The sequence below is a fragment of the Salvelinus namaycush genome, chromosome 23 (assembly GCF_016432855.1).
Source record: "Salvelinus namaycush isolate Seneca chromosome 23, SaNama_1.0, whole genome shotgun sequence".
Classification (NCBI taxonomy): Eukaryota; Metazoa; Chordata; class Actinopteri; order Salmoniformes; family Salmonidae; genus Salvelinus; species Salvelinus namaycush.
In genome coordinates this window covers 39,999,082-40,023,094 of record NC_052329.1, presented here as the reverse complement: position 1 = coordinate 40,023,094, position 24,013 = coordinate 39,999,082, and the positions used below count along the sequence as shown (strand labels likewise).

The following is a 24,013-nucleotide window of genomic DNA, read 5'->3' as shown; positions in this document are numbered from 1 at the left end:
CTATTACAGCATATTGGATGACTGTCGTTCATATTCCATTCACCCAGCTCAACGTAACAACGATTTAGGCTACTACATGATACTAGAATTTTCCCTGTACCCATCATGAGGTTGCTACAACTTAGCCTATGAATTCAAGTTTACAACGGTCGAGAGAATAGGTGACAGACAATGACACATTCAATACCGGCTTGCACGCTCTTGCCTGCATCTAGCTGATCTAGGGAGTAATCACCCAGTTGCAAATGAGAGTTTCTATTGGACAAATTCAGGTATGTTTCTCCACATTTGTTCTGTTTGCTTCCGTTTAAGAAATGTTTTTCAACAGAATTGGTGGAATGAATACACCCGTGATCAAATGCAAACACAGTTCACTTTCAAAGCAGCCACATAAAAACAGCATGATCCCTTTGCTTGTTGTATATATAATTCCTTCTCGCAACTATGTGCACGCTTTTCTCTCATCTTTTCCCTTCGCTTGTGGACTTCAGTGCTGTCTGTGACATCAGCTGTCTGTGACCAGGCGTAAAAACTTTCCAAGCCAAACCGTCAAATCATGACCGATAACCGCTACACACAGCCTAGAACTAACGTGTTACTAAACCCGCTACAATCATGCAGTACAGTGTACAGTCAGAAACAGTTTAGCAGTTACACCGGTGGGCCCGGTGGCAATAAATGATGAACCAAATACATACCTTGACTTGGAAGAGTTCCAGGGTTGGATAGCCATAGCCAGCTAGCTAAAATAGCATCCCTCTCTGTTTAAGCTGTGTGTTTGAGTAGGCTAAACTAGATAGCTGCATTCGCTAGTGAAAGTAAAAGTTTAAAAAAACATGACCAAATATAGTTCTCTCTCTCTTGCTTCTCCTTCATTTTGGAAGAAATTAATTTGTTCAAAATTGTTCAACTATTGTCTTTCTCTCTCTTAGTCAACTACTCACCACATTTTAAGCACTGCAGTGCTAGCTAGCTGTAATTTATACTTTCAGTACTAGATTAATTCTCTGATCCTTTGATTGGGTGGATAACATGTCAGTTCATGCTGCAAGAGCTCTGATAGGTTGAAGGACGTCCTACGGAAGTTGTCATAATTACTGTGTAAGTCTATGGAAGGGGGTGAGAACCATGAGCCTCCTAGGTTTTGTATTGACGTCAATGTACCCAGAGGAGGACAGAAGCTAGCTGTCTTCCGGCCACACCACGATGTTGCCCTACAGAGTGCTGCTGAGGCTACTGTAGACCTTCATTGCAAAACAGTGTGTTTTAATCAATTATTTAGTGGCGTGAATATATTTAGTATTGTTTTATCTAAAAAGGATAAACATCTAGTGAATAAGTGAATAAAACATCTATTAGACATGCATGACAAACGGCCAATTGGCTATGCTGCTCGCTGCCTTACCTTCAATCCCCCTCAACCCTCGTCCAACAGTAAAATCACTGATCAAAAATCGCCTGTCCACTGTTCACGCTAATTAGTATCTGAAGTAATCAGTGGAGATTTGTATTTCCATGGTCAAAATACCAAGCTCATTAACAGACTGAAATATGACGTTTGATTTACAAGTGAGACAATTCGTATTAATAAAATGAATAAATTAGGAAGGAATCTGACTGGGGTTTGAAATGAACCTCTCAGTCATTCAGAGGAAGGAGATATCAATGTTCCAGAGGGGAGAGTAAATACAGCTCAGAGGGTGTCTGAATCAGTGCCAGTGTAGAAACCCTATAATTATTAAAGTCAGGAGTGGGTCCTTCAGATGAGAGCCAGCGAACAACATTAAACATTACTGGCTAACATGACCTTGAAAGCACTTTTGTCTCAGCTTGGTAGCGAAGACTAGATGAATTTCAATAATCTCCCAAAATATCCCTCGGGCCCTTTCTTGTAACGGAGTGGAGAGACGTTTGACGAGAAGAATACTAATAACACCTGAGATCTTTGAACATCACGTTTCGGAGGCTGGTGAATCTTCAAGCAATATGTGTGAAATGCTCCTTTTCTGTACTGTACGTTCACACATCTGACATAGATGGTATTTTTGTATGTTTCTTGGCTCTGGCTCGCTTGTTATGTCGCCTGGTGTGATTACGCAGTGAGCTGTTCTGACAAGAGACTGCAGCGATGAACTAGGACACCTCAGAGGACCGTTAGAACACCTGGTGAGGTGCTTTGCCATTTGATGGTTTTAAAGACCAGAGCGCAGTCATATTTAATGTTATGCTATTACGTTTTGGATCAACTGGCATAGGCAGTGCTCTGTCTTTGTGTTCTCTCTCTCGTTTCAATGCTGCCATGTGCTTAGGATGAACACGAAAGATTCCCTGTGAATACATGTTGCGGTGGGATAATAATTCACCGCAGCGAGAAAGCAAGGAATCGTCTCACGTCCTCAAGTCGCTGAGATGCACCACAGACGCTCACACATCCCACGTGCCGTGTCATATTCCCATGAGATACTCAACAGTTGTTTGCGAGGCCATCTGAAGTATGTGAATCACTCTCTGCAGGCACTACAGTATGCATGGAGAACTGCATATGCAATGACTACTGTATAAGCAATGTTCTTAGGTTCTGAGTATGTAGCGATGTATCTTCAATGGAGAAACTCAGGTCTGGCCGTTCTGCCACTTTCCCTATCCGTAGGCGTGGGACTGTTCAGCGAAGCTCAATCATTTGGAATTGTACTGAACAACAATATTAACTCAACATGGAACAGTTTCAAAGATTTTACTGAGTTACAGTTCATATAAGGAAATCAGCCAATTGAAATAAATGTGTTAGGCTCTAATCTATGGGTTTCACATGACTGGGCAGGGGCCCATGGCAGCCAGGCTCAGCCAATCAGAATGAGTTTTTCTCCACAAAATGGCTTTATTAAAAGAGAGAAATATTCCTATGGTGTACATTCCTGCAAGTCAGTATGCCAATCTGTGTCATTGTGTTGTTTGACAAAACTTCACATTTTAAAGTGGCCTTTTATTGTCTCCAGCACAAGGTGCGCGCCCACCTGTGTAATGATCATGCTGTTTAATCAGCTTCTTAATATGCCACACCTGTCAGGTGGATGGATTCTATTGGCTAAGGAGAAATGCTCACTAACAGGGATGTCAACACATTTGTGCACAACATTTGAGAGAAAGAAGCTTTTTGTGCATATGGAACATTTCTGGGATTGTTTATTTCAGCTCATGAAACATGGGACCAACACTTCACATGTTGTGGTTATATTTTTGTTCAGTGTATATAATGTAGAACAAACATATCTCTGACATTTACTGTTGATATAACAATTCACGTCAGCTCTGTTAAGGACATTTCTATCTGCAACGTTCAACAATGTTTGCCAATACTAAATGTGGCCGTAATAATAGTGCACTACATCATTGATTCAAAATCACCATGTGACCAAAGCCCAGCTCCTCCCCATTGCACCCTTCCTCTTCTCCATATCAGGTAATCGCCAGGCTTCGGCACACCTCAGAGCTTTCAAAATTGTAAAGCTTATTACAGACATGTAGAGGGAAAGACAGGTATGGTCTCTGCTTGTACTGTACTGCCTCGGCACACCTCTCGGCTGCCCATTGATTGGTTTAAAAGGTTCAAGGGCTACTCCATGTCTTCCAGCCTGAATACAGCATTACCGTACCTCCGCCACAATTCCTATTACTCAACCATTACATATCGACCACTCACAAATGTCCCCTCTTCATAACAGACCTTCCTGTTGGTTGTTCTAGCTTCTAGAGTGTCATAGGGATTGAGTTCGCCAGTCCGTTGGATCGTATGCATGCATTGGTGCTTATGCATTGTTTCATCAGTTGATTATCCTTACCACATTCCAAGTGACCACATTATACAGAGCTATGGGTCGGCCCAATGTCTGGGGGGGGGGGGGGGGGGGATATGGGAGAATTGCCCAGCTCTGGCCCTTTCTGCTCTCACTATAGAAACAGAAGAAAACTTGCCAGAGGCAGTAATAGAGGGAGTGAGACCAATTTGACGATGGACAGGCAGGCAAACAGCTGCATAGACATGCTATGCAAACAGGCAGGGAGACATTCATTGGAAGCTACTTTTTAAACATGAATACATGTATTTTACATACACTGTCTGTCGGTCATGTCTTTCTGCAGTGTGCTTTGTGTATAAATATAGGCTATAGGTACAGTGCATTTGGAAAGTATTCAGACCCCTTCCCTTTTTCCACATTCTGTTACGTTTTTTCTTCATCAATCTACACACAATACCGCATAATGACAAAGCAAATATATTCTTTGATGTTGCACATTTATTAAAAATAAATAACAGAATTACCTAATTTACATAAATATTCAGACCCTTTGCTATGAGACTCGAAATTGCGCTCAGGTTCATCCTGTTTCCATTGATCATCATTGAGATGTTTCTACAATTTGATTGGAGTCCACCTGTGGGAAATTCTAAAAATCATTTTTTTACCTTTATTTAACTAGGCAAGTCAGTTAAGAACAAATTCTTATTTACAATGACGGCCTAGGAACAGTGGGTTAACTGCCTTGCTCAGGGACAGAACGACAAATGTTTACCTTGTCAGCTCAGGGATTCGCTCTAACAACCTTTCGGTTACTTGCCCAACGTTCTAAACACTAGGCTACCTGCCGCCCCATTTCTACAATTTGATTGGAGTCCACCTGTGGGAAATTCAATTGATTGGACATGATTTGGAAAGGCACACACCTGTCAATATGCGGTCCCACAGTTGACAGTGCATGTCAGAGCGAAAACCAAGCCATGAGGTCGAAGGAATTGTGTCGAGGCACAGATCTGTGGAAGGGTACCAAAACATTTCTACAGCATTGAATGTCCCCAAGAACACAGTGGCCTCCATCATTCTTAAATGGAAGAAGTTTGGAAACACCAAGACTCTTCCTAGAGCTGACCGCCTGGCCAAACTGAGCAATCGGGGGAGAAGGGGCTTAGTCAGGTAGGGGACCAAGAACCCGATGGTCACTCTGACAGCGCTCCAGAGTTCCTCTGTGGAGATGGGAGAACATCCCATAAGGACAACAATCTCTGCAGGACTCCATGGTAGAGTGGCCAGACAGAAGCCACATCGTGGCACCATCATTCTGTGGGGATGTTTTCCTGCTGCAGTAGGGACTGGGAATCGAGTTAGGATCGAGGGAAAGATGAACGGAGCAAAGTACAGAAAGGTCCTTGATGAAAACCTGCTCCATAGTGCTAAGGGCCTCAGACTGGGGTGAAGGTTCACCTTCCAACAGGACAATGACCCTAAGCACACAGCCAAGACAACGCAGCAGTGGCTTCGGGACAAGTCTCTGAATGTCCTTGAGTGGCCCAGCCAGAGCCCGGACTTGAACCCGATCAAACATCTCTGGAGACCTGAAAATAGTTGTGCAGCGACGCTCCCCATCCAACCTGACAGGGCTTGAGAGAATCTGCAGAGAAGAATGGGAGAAACTCCCCAAATACAGGCGTGTCGAGCTTGTAGCGTCATACCCCAGAAGACTCAAGGCTGTAATCGCCGCCAAAGGTGCTTCAACAAAGTACTGAGTAAAGGTTCTGAATACATATGCAAATGTGATATTTCAGTTGTTGTTTTTTTATGCATTTGCAAAAATGTCTAAAAACGTGTTTTTGCTTTGTCTTTGTGGTGTATTGTGTGTAGATTTTGGAGGGAATAAAACATATATATTTTAGAATAAGGCTGTAACGTAACAAAATGTGGAAAAAGTCAAGTGGTCTGAATACTTTCCGAATGAACTGTACATCTTGCAAACCCCAATGTTTTGTATTCGGATTGACTATATTTGACTGCCATGTAGATCTAATAAACTAAAGTTTGTAAAAGTAAAGTAATACCAAGGCAGTTAATTGCATATTCAAACACCCTTCATAGCGACTCTAAAATCTAAATTTTGACAAGTAAAAATTATGTAAAATGTGGTATTTGGTCAGGAACTCATCACATGTTCATTACTTTTTAAAGTGTTAATTTGCAAATGTATCTCCAAATGAAACTTTGCGTGAGACAAACTGTCCATGTTTTTCTTGCAATCAAATCCATATCCATTTTAATTGGATAAAAGCTTCTTCCCTGTTAATTATATTCTGTAGGCTACGTTCTGTTTGCACTAGCAGAGACAAGGCAAGGCACAATCTGTACATACTGACTAATCCAGTATCTCCCTCTTTGAATCCCGTTATTCACCAAAAGTTTAATTAAGACAAACTTATCACACAAGTCAGAGTTATACTTAAAATACATATTTATTCGTGAGAGCTCTGCAATAACGATGGCTGGTCGACGAACCGCCCTTAGAAGATTTGTTTAATGCCCCGACACAAAGGATACAAAGATATTTTATAGCAAAGATACACCCCCTTAGTCTCCATGACAAACAACAGATGTGTGGAATGGGTCACAAGGTCAGACTTGATATATGAGAAAGGAGTATCCCCCAGCCAGATAGAATTTGCTATGAAGACTGTTCTTTCCCTGGTACTTCACAGTACAGAAACACCAACTCATTCTACGGCATAAATCACTTGTCAACTCCAGATACCCCGATCTCAAGTAAAACTCATGTCCTTGACCACACACCTAGCTAGACAAGCTCACTGAGGGGAGTGAACCTCAGGCATTGTGGAGACAAGTAATTGGTTCCCCATTAATCACACCATACTTTCACATGGTTTGTAATAGGTAAAGATACATATCCACATATGAAGACAATGTTCCCTCCTGTCCTCTTCTCTTTCTGATATTCTGCATAGCAACAGGGACATGTGATAGACAAGCCTGACTTATCCCCTCTCTGGGCCCCAGGTGACTGAGGCCCATATGAGGGAGGAAGTGCAACTGCCAACACCATAGTCCGAAGGAATACTTGCTGATAACAAGAGTTCCACAGTTCAATCGTATAAGAATATTATACAGATAAGACATCTTAATTATCTATGTTACCGAGCAAATTCTTATTCTTCCTCCACAGTAAAATAATGGATAAATGGAAAAATATATGGATAAATAAACCTCGGGCAACCTTTTGCTATACCTTCATCTGGATCTTTGTAAACATCCCTAATTGCTGTGACGACCACCAAGATAAATGGTGCTCTAGATAAATGGTTGTCTCGTTGACCAAAGTGTACTTGTGTTAGTTTTATCTGTGTGATCTGCATGGGAAAAGGACCGTTTTATCCCACCCGTGGCTGTGGTTTATCAGCTCTAATGCTACAGTAATTATTACATTGTCATTCCCCTCCCATCTAGATCCGATCCTGAATTTAATTACAGTGCTATTACTCTCACTCGCTGGACAACTCGGGGAAAGCAGCAATCGCTGTTAAAATGGAGCCTGTAGTGTGAATGTTTTTGCAGTTATCTTTCAACAAAATTGTCAGGCAAACGCCCTGCTCTTTAGCCGAACCTTTCATTTTGCCCTACAGGTTGAGCTATGTATTGACGCAAAGCATAGAGAAAAGCAGATGTCAGTTATACACACGTCTGTACATGCATTGATTGACCTCACCGTTAGGCAACATTCCTACAGAAAGGAAGCTATTATTTAGCACTTAAGCAGATTGTAAATGCTATAGCTTCTGGTGGATTGTGTCTATGTTGGAGGGAATTATACAATTCATATTCTCAATTCCCTGTTTTACTTACAGTATGGTGAGCTCAGGGTCCACTTCCCTCGTCCATTGATTTATACCTAAACTGTAATGTTTTTTTTTACTTAACCCTAGTCTAATTAGACTAATTACTCTGGAATGTTGAACCTGAATCTGCTGTCTTGGGACACACTCAGGATTGCAAGCTATGCACAATGTGCCTTTTCAGTTATCCTAAAACTGTCGTGTGAATCGACCACTGAGTTGCTCATTTGCTTGCTAGGACACAGCAATGCCCGATCTCTCAACTGGTTGTTTGGTTCATTCATATTAATCCCCCCCCACACACATATGACACATGCATCATGCGTGAACCAACTATTTTAATTCTGACATGGTTGCGATAAATCACGAGTGAACAGAACAGCCCTTTTAAAATGTGTTGCCTCAACACTCATGCATTTGATTGAGTTCCACACTTAGATAGGACCTTGCTGGCTGCTGCTCCGGATTAGGAATCACAAGATTTGTAAAGCGGTTGTGTTCGCCTTCTTTTTTTTTTTTACACTGTAGCATGTAGTCACTTGTTTAAACTCACTATACATTTAATAATGATATAACAATCCCATGAAGCACGTGTGTGATCTCTGTAGTTCTGCATTATTTGTAGCACCGTTTGTTTGAGGAAATCATGAGGTATATGCACTGTGTCTTGACAATGTGGACCATCGTGATGCTGGGTTGCCAAAGAGCCCTTCTAATGTTTTTCTTTCTTCCCATTCTCTTCTGCAGCCGCCATACTTGACGACCCAATGGAGTGCAGCCGGGGTGAGCGATTGGCCATCACTCTGGCGAAGGACAGCATCAACCGGTCCAGTAACCGCTCCACAACGGGAAAGCTGGAGGTGGACATCTTTGAGCTGCTGAGAGACAGTGAATATGAGATGGGAGAGACCAGTAAGTAGTGGGCGGGTGAGGATGAGAGAACGAGGTGGCTTCCCGACTCTGTCATCATTTTCAAAAAGTGAAAGACCAGGGTGTCACTGAGTGCCACATTAGAACGTCTGTCTGTCTGTCTTTTCAATTCTGTGCCTGTCTCCCCTTGTTATCCCCTGCTTTCAGAAATCCCTTGAGTACAGCGAGATAAGTCTATATTGTTTAGTAATATGTGTAGTAGGGAGAACAGTGGTAAACAAATGATTGGAAAATAGCTGAGGTGATCTATTGTGTGAAAGAGCAAAATGAGCAGTCATATTTGGATGTTTCAGGAGCCAAAAGGTATGTTGATGTCCGGATGTTAGATTGTGGACCTTGTTTTGTTTCCTTGTTTACACCTAGCTGTTTGAATGACTAGCCTAAAGATATACAGTAAATAATACAGCTCTAATGAGGTGGACAGGATTTGGACAAATCTTAATAACAATGTCAATAGCCTATCACCATGACCTTGTGGATGGATGCAGTGCAATGAAATATTAATAATGCATTAACATTTCAACAAGTTGGTTTTAGTGCTGGTATTTTTATACCAGCTTCTTTGATTAGATGAAAAAAATAATTTAGCTATTTGAGTTATAATTTTATGACCCCTTTAGGTATCCCCAAAAAATATACATGTACAGTTGAAGTCGTAAGTTTACATACACTTAGGTTGGAGTCATTAAAACTCGTTTTTCAACCACTCCACAAATTTCTTATGAACAAACTACAGTTTTGGCAAGTCAGTTAGGACATCTACGTTGTGCATGACACAAGTAGTTTTTCCAACAATTGTTTACAGACAGATTATTTCACTTATAATTCAATGTAACACAATTCCAGTGGGTCAGAAGTTTGTAAGTTGACTGTGCCTTTGTAACAGCTTGGAAAATTCCTGAAAATGATGTCATGGCTTTAGAAGCTTCTGATAGGCTAGTTGACATCATCTGAGTCACTTGAAGGTGTACCTGTGGATGTATTTCAAGGCCTACCTTCAAACTCAGTGCCTCTTTGCTTGACATCATGGGAAAATCAAAAGAAATCAGCCAAGACCTCACAAAAAATATTGTAGACCTCCACAAGTCTGGTTCATCATTGGGAGCAATTTCCAAACGCTTGAAGGTACCACGTTCATCTGTAGAAACAATAGTACGCAAGTATAAACACCATGGGATCACGCAGCCGTCATACTGCTCAGGAAGGAGACGCGTTCTGTTTCCTAGAGATGAACGTACTTTGGTGCGAAAAGTGCAAATCAATCCCAGAACAACAGCCAAGGACCTTGTAAAACGAGTCCTATATCGACATAACCTGAAAGGCCGCTCAGCAAGGAAGAAGCCACTGCTCCAAAGCTGCCATATAAAAGCCAGACTACGGTTTGCAACTGCACATAGGGACAAAGGGGACATCGTACTTTTTGGGGAAATGTCACCTGGTCTGATGAAACAAAAATAGAACTGTTTGGCCATAGTGACCATCGTTATGTTTGGAGGAAAAAGGGGGATGCTTGCAAGCCGAAGAACACCATCCCAACCGTGAAGCACGGGGGTGGCAGCATCATGTTGTGGGGGTGCTTTGCTGCAGGAGGGACTGGTGCACTTCACAAAATAGATGGCATCATGAGGGAGGAAAATTATGTGGATATATTGAAGCAACATCTCAAGACATCAGTCAGGAAGTTAAAGCTTGGCTGCAAATGGGTCTTTCAAATGAACAATGACCCCAAGCATACTTCCAAAGTTTTGGCAAAATAGCTTAAGGACAACAAAGTCAAGGTTTTGGAGTGGCCATCACAAAGCCCTGACCTTAGTACTATAGAAAATTTGTGGGCAGAACTGAAAAAGCATGTGCGAGCAAGGAGGCCTACAAACCTGACTCAGTTACACCAGCCCCGTCAGGAGGAATGGGCCAAAATTCACCCAACTTATTGTGGGAAGCTTGTGGAAAGCTACCCGAAACGTTTGACCCAAGTTAAACAATTTAAAGGCAATTCTACCAAATAAACTTCTGACCCACTGGGAATGTGATGAAAGAAATAAAAATATGTGAAATAAAAGCTGAAATAAATCTTTCTTTAATCTCTTATTCGGACATTTCACAGTCTTAAAATAAAGTGCTGATTCTAACTTACCTAAGACAGGGAATTTTTACAAGGATGAAATGTCAGGAATTGTGAAAAACTGAGTTTAAATGTATTTGACTAAGGTGTATGTAAACTTCCGACTTCAACTGTATGTATATACACTACTGTTCAAAAGTTTGGGGTCACTTAGAAATGTCCATGTTTTTGAAAGAAAAGCAATTTTTTTGTCCATTAAAATAACATTAAATTGATCAGAAATACAGTGTAGATATTGTTGATTTTGTAAATGACAATTGTAGCTGGAAACGGCAGATTTTTTATGGAATATCTACATAGGCGTACAGAGGCCCATTATCAGCAACCATCACTCTTGTGTTCCAATGGCACGTTGTGTTAGCTAATCCAAGTTTATCATTTTAAAAGGCCAATTGATCATTAGAAAACCCTTTTGCAATTATGTTAGCACAGCTGAAAACTGTTGTTCTGATTAAAGAAGCAATAAAACTGGTCTTCTTTAGACTAGTTGAGTATCTGGAGCATCAGCATTTGTGGGTTCGATGACAGGCTCAAAATGGCCAGAAACAAAGACCTTTCTTGTAAAACTCATCAGTCTATTCTTGTTCTGAGAAATGAAGGCTATTCAATGCGAGAATTTGCCAAGAAACTGAATATCTCGTACACCGCTGTGTACTACTCCCTTCACAGAACAGCGCAAACTGGCTTTAACCAGAATAGAAAGAAGAGTGGGAGGCCCCGGTGCACAACTGAGCAAGAGGACAAGTACATTAGAGTGTCTAGTTTGAGAAACAGACGCCTCACAATTCCTCAACTGGCAGCTTCATTAAATAGTACCCGCAAAACACCAGTCTCAATGTCAACAGTGAAGAGGTGACTCCGGGATGCTGGCTTTCTAGGCAGAGTTGCAAAGAAAAAGCCATATCTCAGACTGGCCAATAAAAATAAAATATTAAGATGGGCAAATGAACACAGACACCGGACAAAGGAAGATTGGAAAAAAGTGTTATGGACAGACGAATCTAAGTTTGAGGTGTTCGGATCACAAAGAAGAACATTCGTGAGACGCAGAAAAAATGAAAAGATGCTAGAGCAGTGCTTGACGCCATCTGTCAAGCATGGTGGAGGCAATGTGATGATCTGGGGTTGCTTTGGTGGTGGTAAAGTGGGAGATTTGTACAGGGTAAAAGGGATCTTGAAGAAGGAAGGCTATCACTCCATTTTGCAACGCCATGCCATACCCTGTAGATGGCGATTAATTGGAGCCAATTTCCTCCTACAACAGGACAATGACCCAAAGCACAGCTCCAACCTATGCAAGAAGTGTTTAGGGAAGAAGCAGTCAGCTGGTATTCTGTCTATAATGGAGTGGCCAGCACAGTCACCGGATCTCAACCCTATTGAGCTGTTGTGGGAGCAGCTTGACCGTATGGTACGTAAGAAGCCAATCCAACTTGTGGGAGGTGCTTCAGGAAGCATGGGCTGAAATCTCTTCAGATTACCTCAACAAATTGACAACTAGAATGCCAAAGGTCTGCAAGGCTGTAATTTCTGCAAATGGACGATTCTTTGACGAAAACAAAGTTTGAAGGACACAATTATTATTTCAATTAAAAATCATTATTTAGTCTTGACTGTATTTCCTATTCATTTTGCAACTCATTTCATGTATGTTTTCATGGAAAACAAGGACATTTCTAAGTGATCCCAAACTTTTGAACGGTGGTGTATATTTTGATAAAATATAGAATTTGTTCTTTACTACTATAGCCCAGAGAAACGCGTTGAATAACACATTCATAAGTGTAAAAAAATACAGTCAAAAAATCTATCATAAGAAACAAGGTTTTGAAGTATTTGGAGATATAAGACAGCTCATACTGTGTTTAACCCCTTTTTTGGGTAGGCACAAAACTACTTTCATGCTTCCGTTCATAAAAATAAAAAAATGCTAGTCCTGTGACACTTGTAGGGGTCGTAGAGCAAAACAGAGAGCAAAACACCATCGCGTTCATGAGAATATCCCCTTTCCACAGTGGCGTCACATTAGTTTGTAGCCCAAACGCTTCGGACGCTACAAACACAAGTTGTCATCAACAGTACCGACTTCAGAAGAGTCCCCTGACACTTGTGGGGGTGATAGAGCAAAAAAGAGACCGCCAACGTGCACCCCTTTCCGTAATTGAACCTTAATTTACCTAGGCAAGACAGTTAAGAACAAATTTGTGTTTACAATGACGGCATATAGCGTCCGTATTACAGACGTTTTCATGAGAAGACCAATTTTTGTGATGTCTCATGGTCTGACAAACACCGCTCTAGCTCTGCCACCTTTCACCGCAGATGCGGAAGTATAACATAGGCGGATGTGGTGGATTGAGAAAAACTGATATCTCCAGCTTAAACTGATGGATTTTGATGGGGATTTTTTTATTATGTTACTTAGATTGATGCACCTGTGCGTCAATCGACTCTAGGGGGTTAAAAGCACGTTGTACTGTAGGTGTATGCCCATTAGATTAATACCGTCATTCAGTCAGTAAACTTATTGAACTGGGGCTTCCAAATTGAGGACAGTAGCCCTATTGTTATAAAAAAGCGGACCCTTCCTTGCAATTCTCAGAATTAGTACAGCTTAATGGTCGTGGTAGCTCCTCCTCATACATAAAAACAACCTCTCCCTGCTTGGTTGGCTGCCTGTAAACCCCGTCCTAATTTATTGCTGTAGTGGATGTGCCCAGGTAGAAATTGGATTAGGGATGGATCAGTGGCACCAGTAAGGGAGAAATGTCACACAGCCAGCACTACCTGCCCAGCCCAGTGTGTGTGTGTGTGTGTCTTTCTGCCCGCCCAGCCCCAGCCTTCCCACAACACCAGAGCTGTTTCCTGCCTTTTATTAGAGCACTGATTAGGGCCATGTAGATGGATAGAAAGTCAGCCAAGACCACTAAGCTTTGTAGAGGTATGTGTGTGTGATTGCCCTTACAAAAAACACATGTCAAATGTATGTGAAATTTAGGAGTTCACATGTTAACACCACCTTTTCACATGTGAGAAAAACATGTTTTCACCTCACTTGAATTTTGCATGTGACAAATGGGATATACCATTTCACGTGTGAAAATCTTTCTCATGTGAAAATCTCACGTTCAACATGTGGAATTGCAAGTTCCCATGTGGTGGTGAAATGGTGTCGTTCTCCTCACATGTTAAAAAAGGTGGTGTTAACATGTTGCAGTAGCAGTTTTTCCACATATGGGATTGCAAATTCTGTAACGCCATTATGTAAAAAGGTAACTTAGCCTACCTGAGTATAATAATTCAAGTGCATTAATTCAGCAGTAATACTCCATTCGGAGTGTTACTGCTGCAGGTACACGCCTCTCTTCTTCATACGTTGGTCAGTGACTATTAGAAGAAACCCAGTGAAAAGAGCAGAAGCTAGTGCTCCATGTCTCCTTATTTATCCTGTTTAACATGTTCAAATGAGAACTGTCAGAGTTAATCAGTTAACTCGAGTTCACTTTTTGTCATTTCAGTCCAGACATTTTTTTGTGGGCACATTGTCTGAAATCTTTCAAAATACACTGAAAACATCCAACATAAATTACAGCTCAATTTGAGCAAATTATGAAGCGAATCCTGCGATATACTCTATACATTTTTGTAATCATTTGACAGCTCCAGTTGTCATTGAAGTGGGAAAATGCATATGTGAAAGTGTAGCGGACATGAGTACACGTGAAATGTACAATATCACATGTGAAATGTTGGGAAACCACATGTGTCGGAGTCATGTGAAAAATATCCATGTGTCTGACTATTTTTCACATCTGATTTGTTCACATGTGAAACATTGGTGTGAAATATCACGCGTGTCCAAAAACCACGTGTGTGCCCCGTGAAAATTTACAAACGTTTACATGGGCAATTTTTCACGTGATTTGTTCACACGTGTTCAGATGTGTCCAAAAAAACACATATTTGTACACGTTATTTTCACTTACTTCGTGTGAGTGGTGTGTGTGTGTGTGTGTGTGTGTGTGTGAGTGGTGTGTGTGGTTTTGATGTGTGTGTGCCTGCATTCATGTGTGCATATGAATGTGTATATTTCTGTGGGTTCACAGAACTGAACTCCAGGTCCCGTGCATATGTTGTCTTTATCTCATTTGCAGCTGCTGTAGCTTTCAATGAGAATTAATTGATTTTAGGGAATCAATTGTAAACAAACAGAATGGACTCCAGACAACCCACTGACCTTCTGACCAAGATTAGACAGAAGTGGTGCAGAATTCCGTTATAATGATCCACATTCATATTGGAAAAGTTGTCACTTGTCACAGATGTAAATTGCTTTGGCCATAGAACGAGGAGGAGCGGGAAAAGAATCCCAAACGGACACATTGGCCTTTTCTCAATTGGATTTGCTCAACTACTGCGTTCTCTCTCCTCTGTCCTCTCTGGCCTACTTTTGAAAAAGGTAATCGAGGAGAGGCAGCGAGGAGAGTGAAAGTGGATGAAAATGCACTTGTATGAAATGGCTATCCTTATCCAATCGTGCGTCATCAGGCAAATTACGTTTACAGGGTGGAATTCCAAAATAAATGTACAAAGTGATAAAAACAAATTTAGAACAAATGAGAAAAGGACATTCTGTTCCCTGTGTAAAATAGAAAATTACACCCCTGTAAAAAGCCTCACGGGTCGTCATGTCAGGCTAATCAGATCACTTTGTAGTTCGGTGACGCCGTGCAAACAGGTGCAAATGTGCTTTAAATGGAGGAGAGAGGGGCAGGCGGGTGGGAGAGGAGAAGGAGGGGAGTGTAGTGGACACCCTATTGGATGACAAAGGGATTATTTATTAATCATTTGATTCACTGCTCCTGTAATTTTCTAATCTCGTTCGGCGAGGATCCCGAGCTTTGCTCCAATGGCAAAAAAATTGTCCCCCTTTACTCTTCCTTCATAAATATTTACCCGCATTTGGTGTTTGTTAATGGCCCATCCCCCACCCCAGCCAGTCTGTCTCCCTCCACGGTTGTGTCTGAAATAGCACCCTATTCCCTACATACATCTTAGCCGCCCACATCTTAAATCAGCAGTCCTCTTCTCACTACCATACAATGTTAATTACAGACAGGGATCAAGCTCCACCTGAAGTTGCATTTTGTTTCCCCTGCAAGTAAGATTAGAACTCAAACTCGTGTGCAGGGGAGTGCATAGGAAAAATTACATTTCCCTAAAAATGTTCCCTTTTAGACACTGATTCAGTGTGATGGTGATGGTGGATGTTAGGAAACACAGATCACAACTGCTTTTTGAAGACTGATAAAATATCTGAAAGGTTTAGATTAAATGTAGTTCTCAGCTATTATTTTAACCGGGTCATTGTGCCCCTGCATGACGGCACATTTTGCTTGGCACTGACTCCTACATGACACTTTTAAGTACTACTTTTGTCCCCAATTGTTATCTTAAAAAGAATGCTTCTTGACAAGAGATTCTAAATGGTTAGCAAAAACTTCCACATGGCCAGATCTCATTCCAACCTGTTGCTAATTATGTTCTGTGATTGCACCCCCATTCAATCTGTCATATTTTAATCCACAGCTGTAGATCTACTATCGGTGAGGTGAAATCATACACAGAGCAGCTGTAAGTTAATACATCGATAGAACATGATCAAGTTAATAGGCAGAAAACCCCCAAAACATCCGACTTATTAAAGATGAACTGGGAACCGCTGGCTCAGACTGTTAGTGTAGGATAAAACTACACACTAAGCAACATACAACTCCTATTTAATAGGCTGAATGTGGTATTTGGACCATGTCCTGTATTATCTGACTGTATGCTTGTCTCTGTGTGTTGACAGTGTGCCAGATCCTGTCCAAAGGAGTGGTGGCAGTCCTGGGTCCCTCCGCCAGCCCTGCTTCCAATTCCATCATCAGCAATATCTGTGGAGAGAAAGAGGTGAGTACTGGCTCGTATTTTGACTCGCTTTATTTTGCCTGTCACAATAGCACTGTTTGCCAGTCATATTATGGAACAATATGTTTCATTATTACTGTGATTTTGAGACCGTGCTTGACCCTTGTCAATGACTCATGTCAATGCCACAGCAGACAGCATTTTTTTCATAACATTCTAAGCTATTGTCTGAATTTTCAAAGGGGCCAAGAGTCAAGGACTTAACAGCGTACAACATTAATATAATCTAATCATTTCTCAGACGGATTGTAATTGGCTTGGTCCTGCCGTGTGTCTGTTAGTTTTGTGAAGGACCACCTCTCCTTGAACAACATAGAAAGTCATAATTGATATGCTTTCAGTTCAGGGTCCATTCAAATAAAATAAAAATAAAATGTTATTTGTCACATCCACTGAATACATGCGCCGAATACCTTACAGTGAAATGCTTACTTACAAGCCCTTAACCAACAATGCAGTTTTAAGAAGAAAATAAGAAAAGTAAGAAATAAGAATAACAAATAATTAAAGAGCAGCTGTAAATAACAATAGCTGGGCTATATACAGGGGGTACCGGTACAGAGTCAATGAGCGGGGGCACCGTTGTCGAGGTAATTGAGGTAATATGTACATCGAGTCGTGATGATGAACAGTTTTGCTTAGGCTCCAGTGATTTGTGCTTACTGCAGGATGTTACTACTGTCTTTTATGCATGATATTATGCAAAATGTCAATTTATATAAGTCTATAATAAAAATCACATTTATTTTCCGATATATGTCACCTTTAATGAGAACTGTGATGATTTGATCAGCCTTTAGGCTTGGACTCCCTGCAGTTGTAACTCTCTGGTGATGTATACTGTCTATCCCTTTGAAATGTTCTGAATCTGAGGTCATTCCCTGTGTGAATGAATGAACATGTTAACTTTCTTGTGTCATTCCCTGTGTGAATGAATGAACATGAACAAAGTTAACTTTCTGTAATGTATTCATCGGACCATGCGACACACAAGACTCCTTAAAGCAGGGTTAACCAAACTCAGTCCTCGGGACCCCAAGGTGTGCACGTTTTGTTTTTTGCCCTACACAGCTGTTTCAAATAATCAACTAATCATCAAAACGTGCACCTCTTGGGGTCCCGAGGACCAAGTTTGGGAAACGCTGCCTTAAAGGGATACCTTGTGATTTTGACAATGAGGCCCTTTATCTACTTCCCCAGAGTCAGAGCATGCTAGCAGACACCCATAGACTTCCAGTCACTGCGCTAACGCTAGTTAGCATTGGCTCACAAAACTACCTCTAACTTCCTTCATACTGGACACAGAGACATAAAAATGGTATCCACCTGTTCATCGGACTCTGGAGATGTAAATATCATAAGATGTTCTTAACTTCTCTAGGGTATGTGGGACGGTAGCGTCCCACCTAACCAACAGCCAGTGAAACTGCAGGGCGCCAAATTCAAAACAACAGAAATCTCATAATTAGAATTCCTCAAACATACAAGCATTATACACCATTTTAAAGATAAACCTCTCGTTAATCCAACCAAAGTGTCTGATTTCAAAACGGATTTACGGCGAAAGCACACCTTGCGATTATGTTAGGTCAGTACATAGCCACAGAAATACACAGCCATTTTTCCAGCCAAAGAGAGAAGTAACAAAAAGCAGAGATAGAGTTAAAATTAATCACTAACCTTTGATGATCTTCATCAGATGACACTCATATGACTTCATGTTACATAATACATGTATGTTTTGTTCGGTAAAGTTCATGTTTATATCCAAAAATCTGAGTTTAGGCGGGATGCTACTGTCTCACTTGGCCAAAAGCCAGAGAAAATGCAGCGCGCCAAATTCTAATTAATTACTATAAAAATCAAACTTTCATTAAATCATAACATGAAAGTTACCAAATTAAAGCTACACGTGTTGTGAATCCAGCCAACATGTCAGAATTCAGATAGGCTTTTCGGCGAAAGCATGGCTTGTTTTGTGTTGGGATTTTGTGGGTGGTTGTTTCCTGTCTCTGTGTTTTGTCTGCACCAGAAAGGACTGTATCGGTAAGCCACGTTTGTTATTTTGTAGTTTTGTAAGTGTTCACGTTTTCGTCTGTCATTAAATATGTTGAACACGGAATACGCTGCGTCTTAGTCCGATCCCTGCTACAACTCCTCTTCAGACGAAGAAGAGGAAGGCTGCCGTTACACATGCTTTCTGGTCTTGCGCCTTTATCAAACAGTACACATGAAGTGACACTTTTTCAAGATGGCCGTACTTCTTCATTACACAAAGGAATAACCGCAACCAATTTCTAAAGACTGGTGACATCCAGTGGAAGCGGTAGGAACTGCAAGCAAGTCCCGTAGAAATCTGGATGACCTCAAAAAACAGGGTGACCTCAAAAAACAGGGTGACCTCAAAAAAAAAAATTCTGAATGGTTTGTCCTCGGGGTTTCGCCTGCTACATAAGTTCTGTTATACTCACAGACATGATTCAAACAGTTTTAGAAACTGCAGAGTGTTTTCTATCCAAATCTACTAATAATATGCATATCTTATCTTCTGGGGATGAGTAGCTGGCAGTTTAATTTGGGCATGCTTTTCATCCAAAATTCCGAATGCTGCCCCCTACCCTAGAGAAGTTAACGATGTTCTTAATCTTAACTTTAATGCTAAATGATTAAGGCAAATACGTTAACATGTTTCAAGCAAATACCATCTAAAAGGCCAGGCACAAGACTGTGTGAGTTCTGCAGGTCTAAAACGATGATGACATTTAAGCATGATGATGCCACATCCTGGCTTTTAAAAAAGGCCACCAGGATAGTGTTTCGAGGAGTTTCTCTAATAGCTGTCAGGGTGTACTCTGACAATGAATAAAGGTCACAGTGCTCTGTTATTACCCTGAAAGTGATATCTCACTAATGGTCTCTTTTTGCAAACTGGGCATATCGATAGTCTTTCTCAGTAGAGCACAACAGGCCTGGCCCTGGCTGATGGAACATGTCTGTGGGACTGAGGGAGGTAGAGTGCTTTGGCCACTTTATTACGACCTGTTTGAGGGGAGAGTGGAGTGTGATGGAGAATATTGTTTTCCAATATAATTGCCAGAGGTGTGTATTTAATGCAGTAGCCATATAGTACTAATGTTGATTAACAGTTATTATAGATGGAGATTATTGATATTGCATATGTGCTGGTATAATGTGCATCCAACACTGACAAATAGATCAATGAGCAATCAATGTGTTGTATAGAGTGTCTTCAGAAAGTATTCACATCCCTTGACTTGCTCCACATTTTGTTGTGTTACAGCCTTAAGTTACATGTCGCTGGCCTACACACCATACCCCATAATGTCAAAGTGGAATTATGTTTTTCAAACTTTTTACAAACTAATTAAAAATGGAAAGCTGAAATGTCTTGAGTCAATACGTAATTCAAGCCCTTTATGGAAGCCTAAATAATTGCTTAACAAGTCACATAATAAGTTGCATGGACTCACTCTGTGTGCAATAATAGTGTTTAACATGATTTTTGAATGACCTAATCTCTACACCCCACACAAACTATCTGGAAGGTCCCTCAGTCGCAGTGAATTTCAAACACATATTCATCCACAAAAAACAGGGAGGTTTTCCAATGCCTCGCAAAGAAGGGCACCTATTTGTAGATGGGTAAAAATAAAAGCAGACATTCAATTTCCCTTTGAGCATGGTGAAGTTATTAAATACACTTTGGATAGTGAATCATTGCACACAGTCAATACAAAGTTACAGGCGTCCTTCCTAACTCAGTTGCCGGAGAGGAAGAAAACCGCTCAGGGATTTCACCATGAGGCCAATGGTGACTTTAAAACATTTACTAGTTTAATGGCTGTAATAGAAAATTGAGGAAGGAATCAACAACATTGTAGTTACTCCACAATACTAACCTAATTGACAGAGTGAAAAGAAGGAAGCCTGTACAGAAGACAAACATTCCAAAATGCATCCTGTTTGCAACAAGGAACTAAAGTAATGCTGCAAAACCTGTGGCAAACTGAGTACCATGTTTTATATTTTCAAGCATAGTGGTGGCTGTATCATGTTATGGGTATGCTTGTAATCGTTAAGGACTGGGAGTTTTTTAGGACAATAAAGAAATGGAATGGAGCTAAGCACAGGCAAAATCCTAGAGAAAAACCTGGTTCAGTCAGCTTTCCACCAGATACAGGGAGGTGAATTCACCTTTCAGCAGGACAATAACCTAAAACACAAGGCCAAACCTACACTGGAGTTTCTTACCAAGAAGACAGTTAATGTTCCTGAGTGGCCGAGTTACAGTGTTGACTTAAATCTACTTATAAAATCTATGGCAAGACCTGAAAATGGTTGTGTACCAATGATCAACAACCAATTTGACAGAGCTTGAAGAATTCTGAAAAGAATAATGGGCAAATGTTGCGCAATCCAAGTGTGGAAAGCTCGTAGAGACTTACCCAGAAAGACTCACAGCTGTAATCGCTGCAAAAAGTACGTTTACCAAGTATTGACTCAGTGGTGTGAATACTTATGTAAATTAAATATTTTTGTGTTTCATTTTCAATACATTTGCAAAAATGTATAAAAACATGTTTTCACTTTGTCTTTATGGGGTATTGTGTGTACAGTCGTGGCCAAAAGTTTTGAGAATGACACAAATATTAATTTCCACAAAGTTTGCTGCTTCAGTGTCTTTAGATATTTTTCGCTCACCTTGTCTTCTCCGGACAAGCTTTTTTCCGGATGCCCCAAACAATCGGAAAGGGGATTCATCAGAGAAAATGACTTTACCCCAGTCCTCAGCAGTCCAATCCCTGTACCTTTTGCAGAATATCAGTCTGTCCCTGATGTTTTTCCTGGAGAGAAGTGGCTTCTTTGCTGCCCTTCTTGACACCAGGCCATCCTCCAAAAGTCTTCGCCTCACTGTGCATGCAGATGCACTCACACCTGCCTGCTGCCATTCCTGAGCAAGCTCTGTACTGGTGGTGCCCCGATCCCGCAGCTGAATCAACTTTAGGAGACGGTCCTGGCGCTTGCTGGACTTTCTTGGGCGCCCTGAAGCCTTCTTCACAACAATTGAATCGATCTCCTTGAAGTTCTGATGATCCGATAAATGGTTGATTTAGGTGCAATCTTACTGGCAGCAATATCCTTGCCTGTGAAGCACTTTTTGTGCAAAGCAATGATTACGGCACGTGTTTCCTTGCAGGTAACCACCGTTGACAGAGGAAGAACAATGATTCCAAGCACCACCCTCTTTTTGAAGCTTCCAGTCTGTTATTCAAACTCAATCAGCATGACAGAGTGATCTCCAGCCTTGCATTTCACACCTGTGTTAACGAAAGAATCACTGACATGATGTCAGCTGGTCCTTTTGTGTAAGGGCTGAAATGCAGTGGAAATGTTTTTGGGGATTCAGTTCATTTGCATGGCAATTAATTGCAATTCATCTGATCACTCTTCATAACATTCTGGAGTATATGCAAATTGCCATCATACAAACTGAGGCAGCAAACTTTGTGAAAATACATTTTTGTGTCATTCTCAAAACTTTTGGCCACGACTGTAGATTGGTAAGAGAGAGGAGAAATATATTTTATATATTTTTTATTCAGGCTGTAACACAACAACATGTGGAATAAGTCAAGGGGTATGAATACTTTCTGACGGCACTGTATATTTTACTTTCTATATATATATCAACCCTGCATCTACAGTAGCCTATATAGTGTTATATGGTGTTGTGTATGTGTGTGTGTGTGTGTGTGTGTGTGTGTGTGTGTGTGTGTGTGTGTGTGTGTGTGTGTGTGTGTGTGTGTGTGTGTGTGTGTGTGGCAGTTTTTGTGAAGGTGTTGGGGAGTCAATTACTTCCTGTCTGTGCTCAGTGATTGTGTCGAAGTGTTGCCAATTTTGTACTGTCAATAAGTAAGATCATGTTTATTTTACAGTTGAAAGATAGGTTAAATATTCAAGTAATTTATCATTTGATTGTTACTATATTTAGAAATCATTTCAATCATTTCATGCCCTATTCCCCCCACTTTTGTTGAGTAATATTATTTGTTATATTCTCATCTTTTTATCATGTTCGTACTGTGTACTTGAGCATGTGTCCTCAAAAGAGACTACACCTGAGAAATGTATAACTATTTTTTATCAGAAAGGTGAGATTTGAATCTTCTGGCAGTTTAAGCATTACTAGGTATTGTTTATGGCCGTCTTATGATAAATAATTATTGTCTATTTTTTTTGTCTATTTAGGCAGAAATCTAAATGTTTACATTGCATTGAACAGTTGTTTATGTTTTGCTGTTGAATGCTGCAGAACATGTTTTAAGTAATGGTCTTCTACACTGAACAAAAATATAAACGCAACATGTAAAGAGTTGGTCCCATGTGTCATGAGCTGAAATAAAAGATTCCCAAAATTTTACATACGCACAAAAGCTTATTTCTCTCAAATTTTGGGCACCAATTTGTTTACGTCCCTGTTAGTGAGCATTTCTCCTTTGCCAATATCATCCATCCACCTGACAGGTGTGGCATATCAAGAAGTTGATTAAACAGCATGTTCATTACACAGGTGCACCTTGTGCTTGGGACAATAAAAGGCCTCTTTAAAATGTGCAGTTTTGTCCCACAACACAATGCCACAGATGTTTCAAGTTTTGAGGGAGCGTGCAATTGGCGTGCTGACTGCAGGAATGTCCACCAGAGCTGTTGCCAGATAATTTTATTTTAATTTCTCTACCATATTTCGGGCAGTACGTCCAACCGGCCTCACAACTGCAGACCACGTATATGGCGTTGTGTGGGTGAGCGGTTGCGGATGTCAACGTTGTGAACAGAGTGCCCCATGGTGGCGGAGGGGTTATGGTATGGGCAGGCATAAGCTACGGACAACGAACACAATTGCATTTTATCGATGGCAATTTTAATGCACAGAAATACCGTGACGAGATCCTGAGGCCCATTGTCGTGCCATTCATCTACCTCATGTTTCAGCATGATAATGCACGGCTCCATGTCACAAGGATCTGTACACAATTCCTGGAAGCTGAAAATGCCCCAGTTCTTCCATGGCCTGCATACTCACCAGACATGTCACCCATTGAGCATGTTTGGGATGCTCTGGATCAACTTGTATGACAGTGTGTTCCAGTTCCCGCCAATATCCAGCAACTTCGTGCAGCCATTGAAGAGGAGTGGGACAACATTCCACAGGCCACAATCAACAGCCTGATCAACTCTATGCTAAGGAGATGTGTCGCGCTGCATGAGGAAAACGGTGGTCACACCAGATACTGACTGGT

General features: G+C 41.0%; 1 protein-coding gene across 1 annotated transcript in view; it reads left to right on the top strand.

Annotated features, from left to right (window-relative positions):
• grik4 (glutamate receptor, ionotropic, kainate 4) overlaps nucleotides 1-24,013 on the top strand; it is a 175,696-nt gene that overhangs the window by 5,732 nt on the left and 145,951 nt on the right. The window contains exons 2-3 of the mRNA XM_038961883.1: nucleotides 8,417-8,581; nucleotides 16,576-16,673. Coding sequence (XP_038817811.1) covers nucleotides 8,417-8,581; nucleotides 16,576-16,673 — 263 coding nt within the window. The remainder of the gene's footprint in view (nucleotides 1-8,416; nucleotides 8,582-16,575; nucleotides 16,674-24,013) is intronic.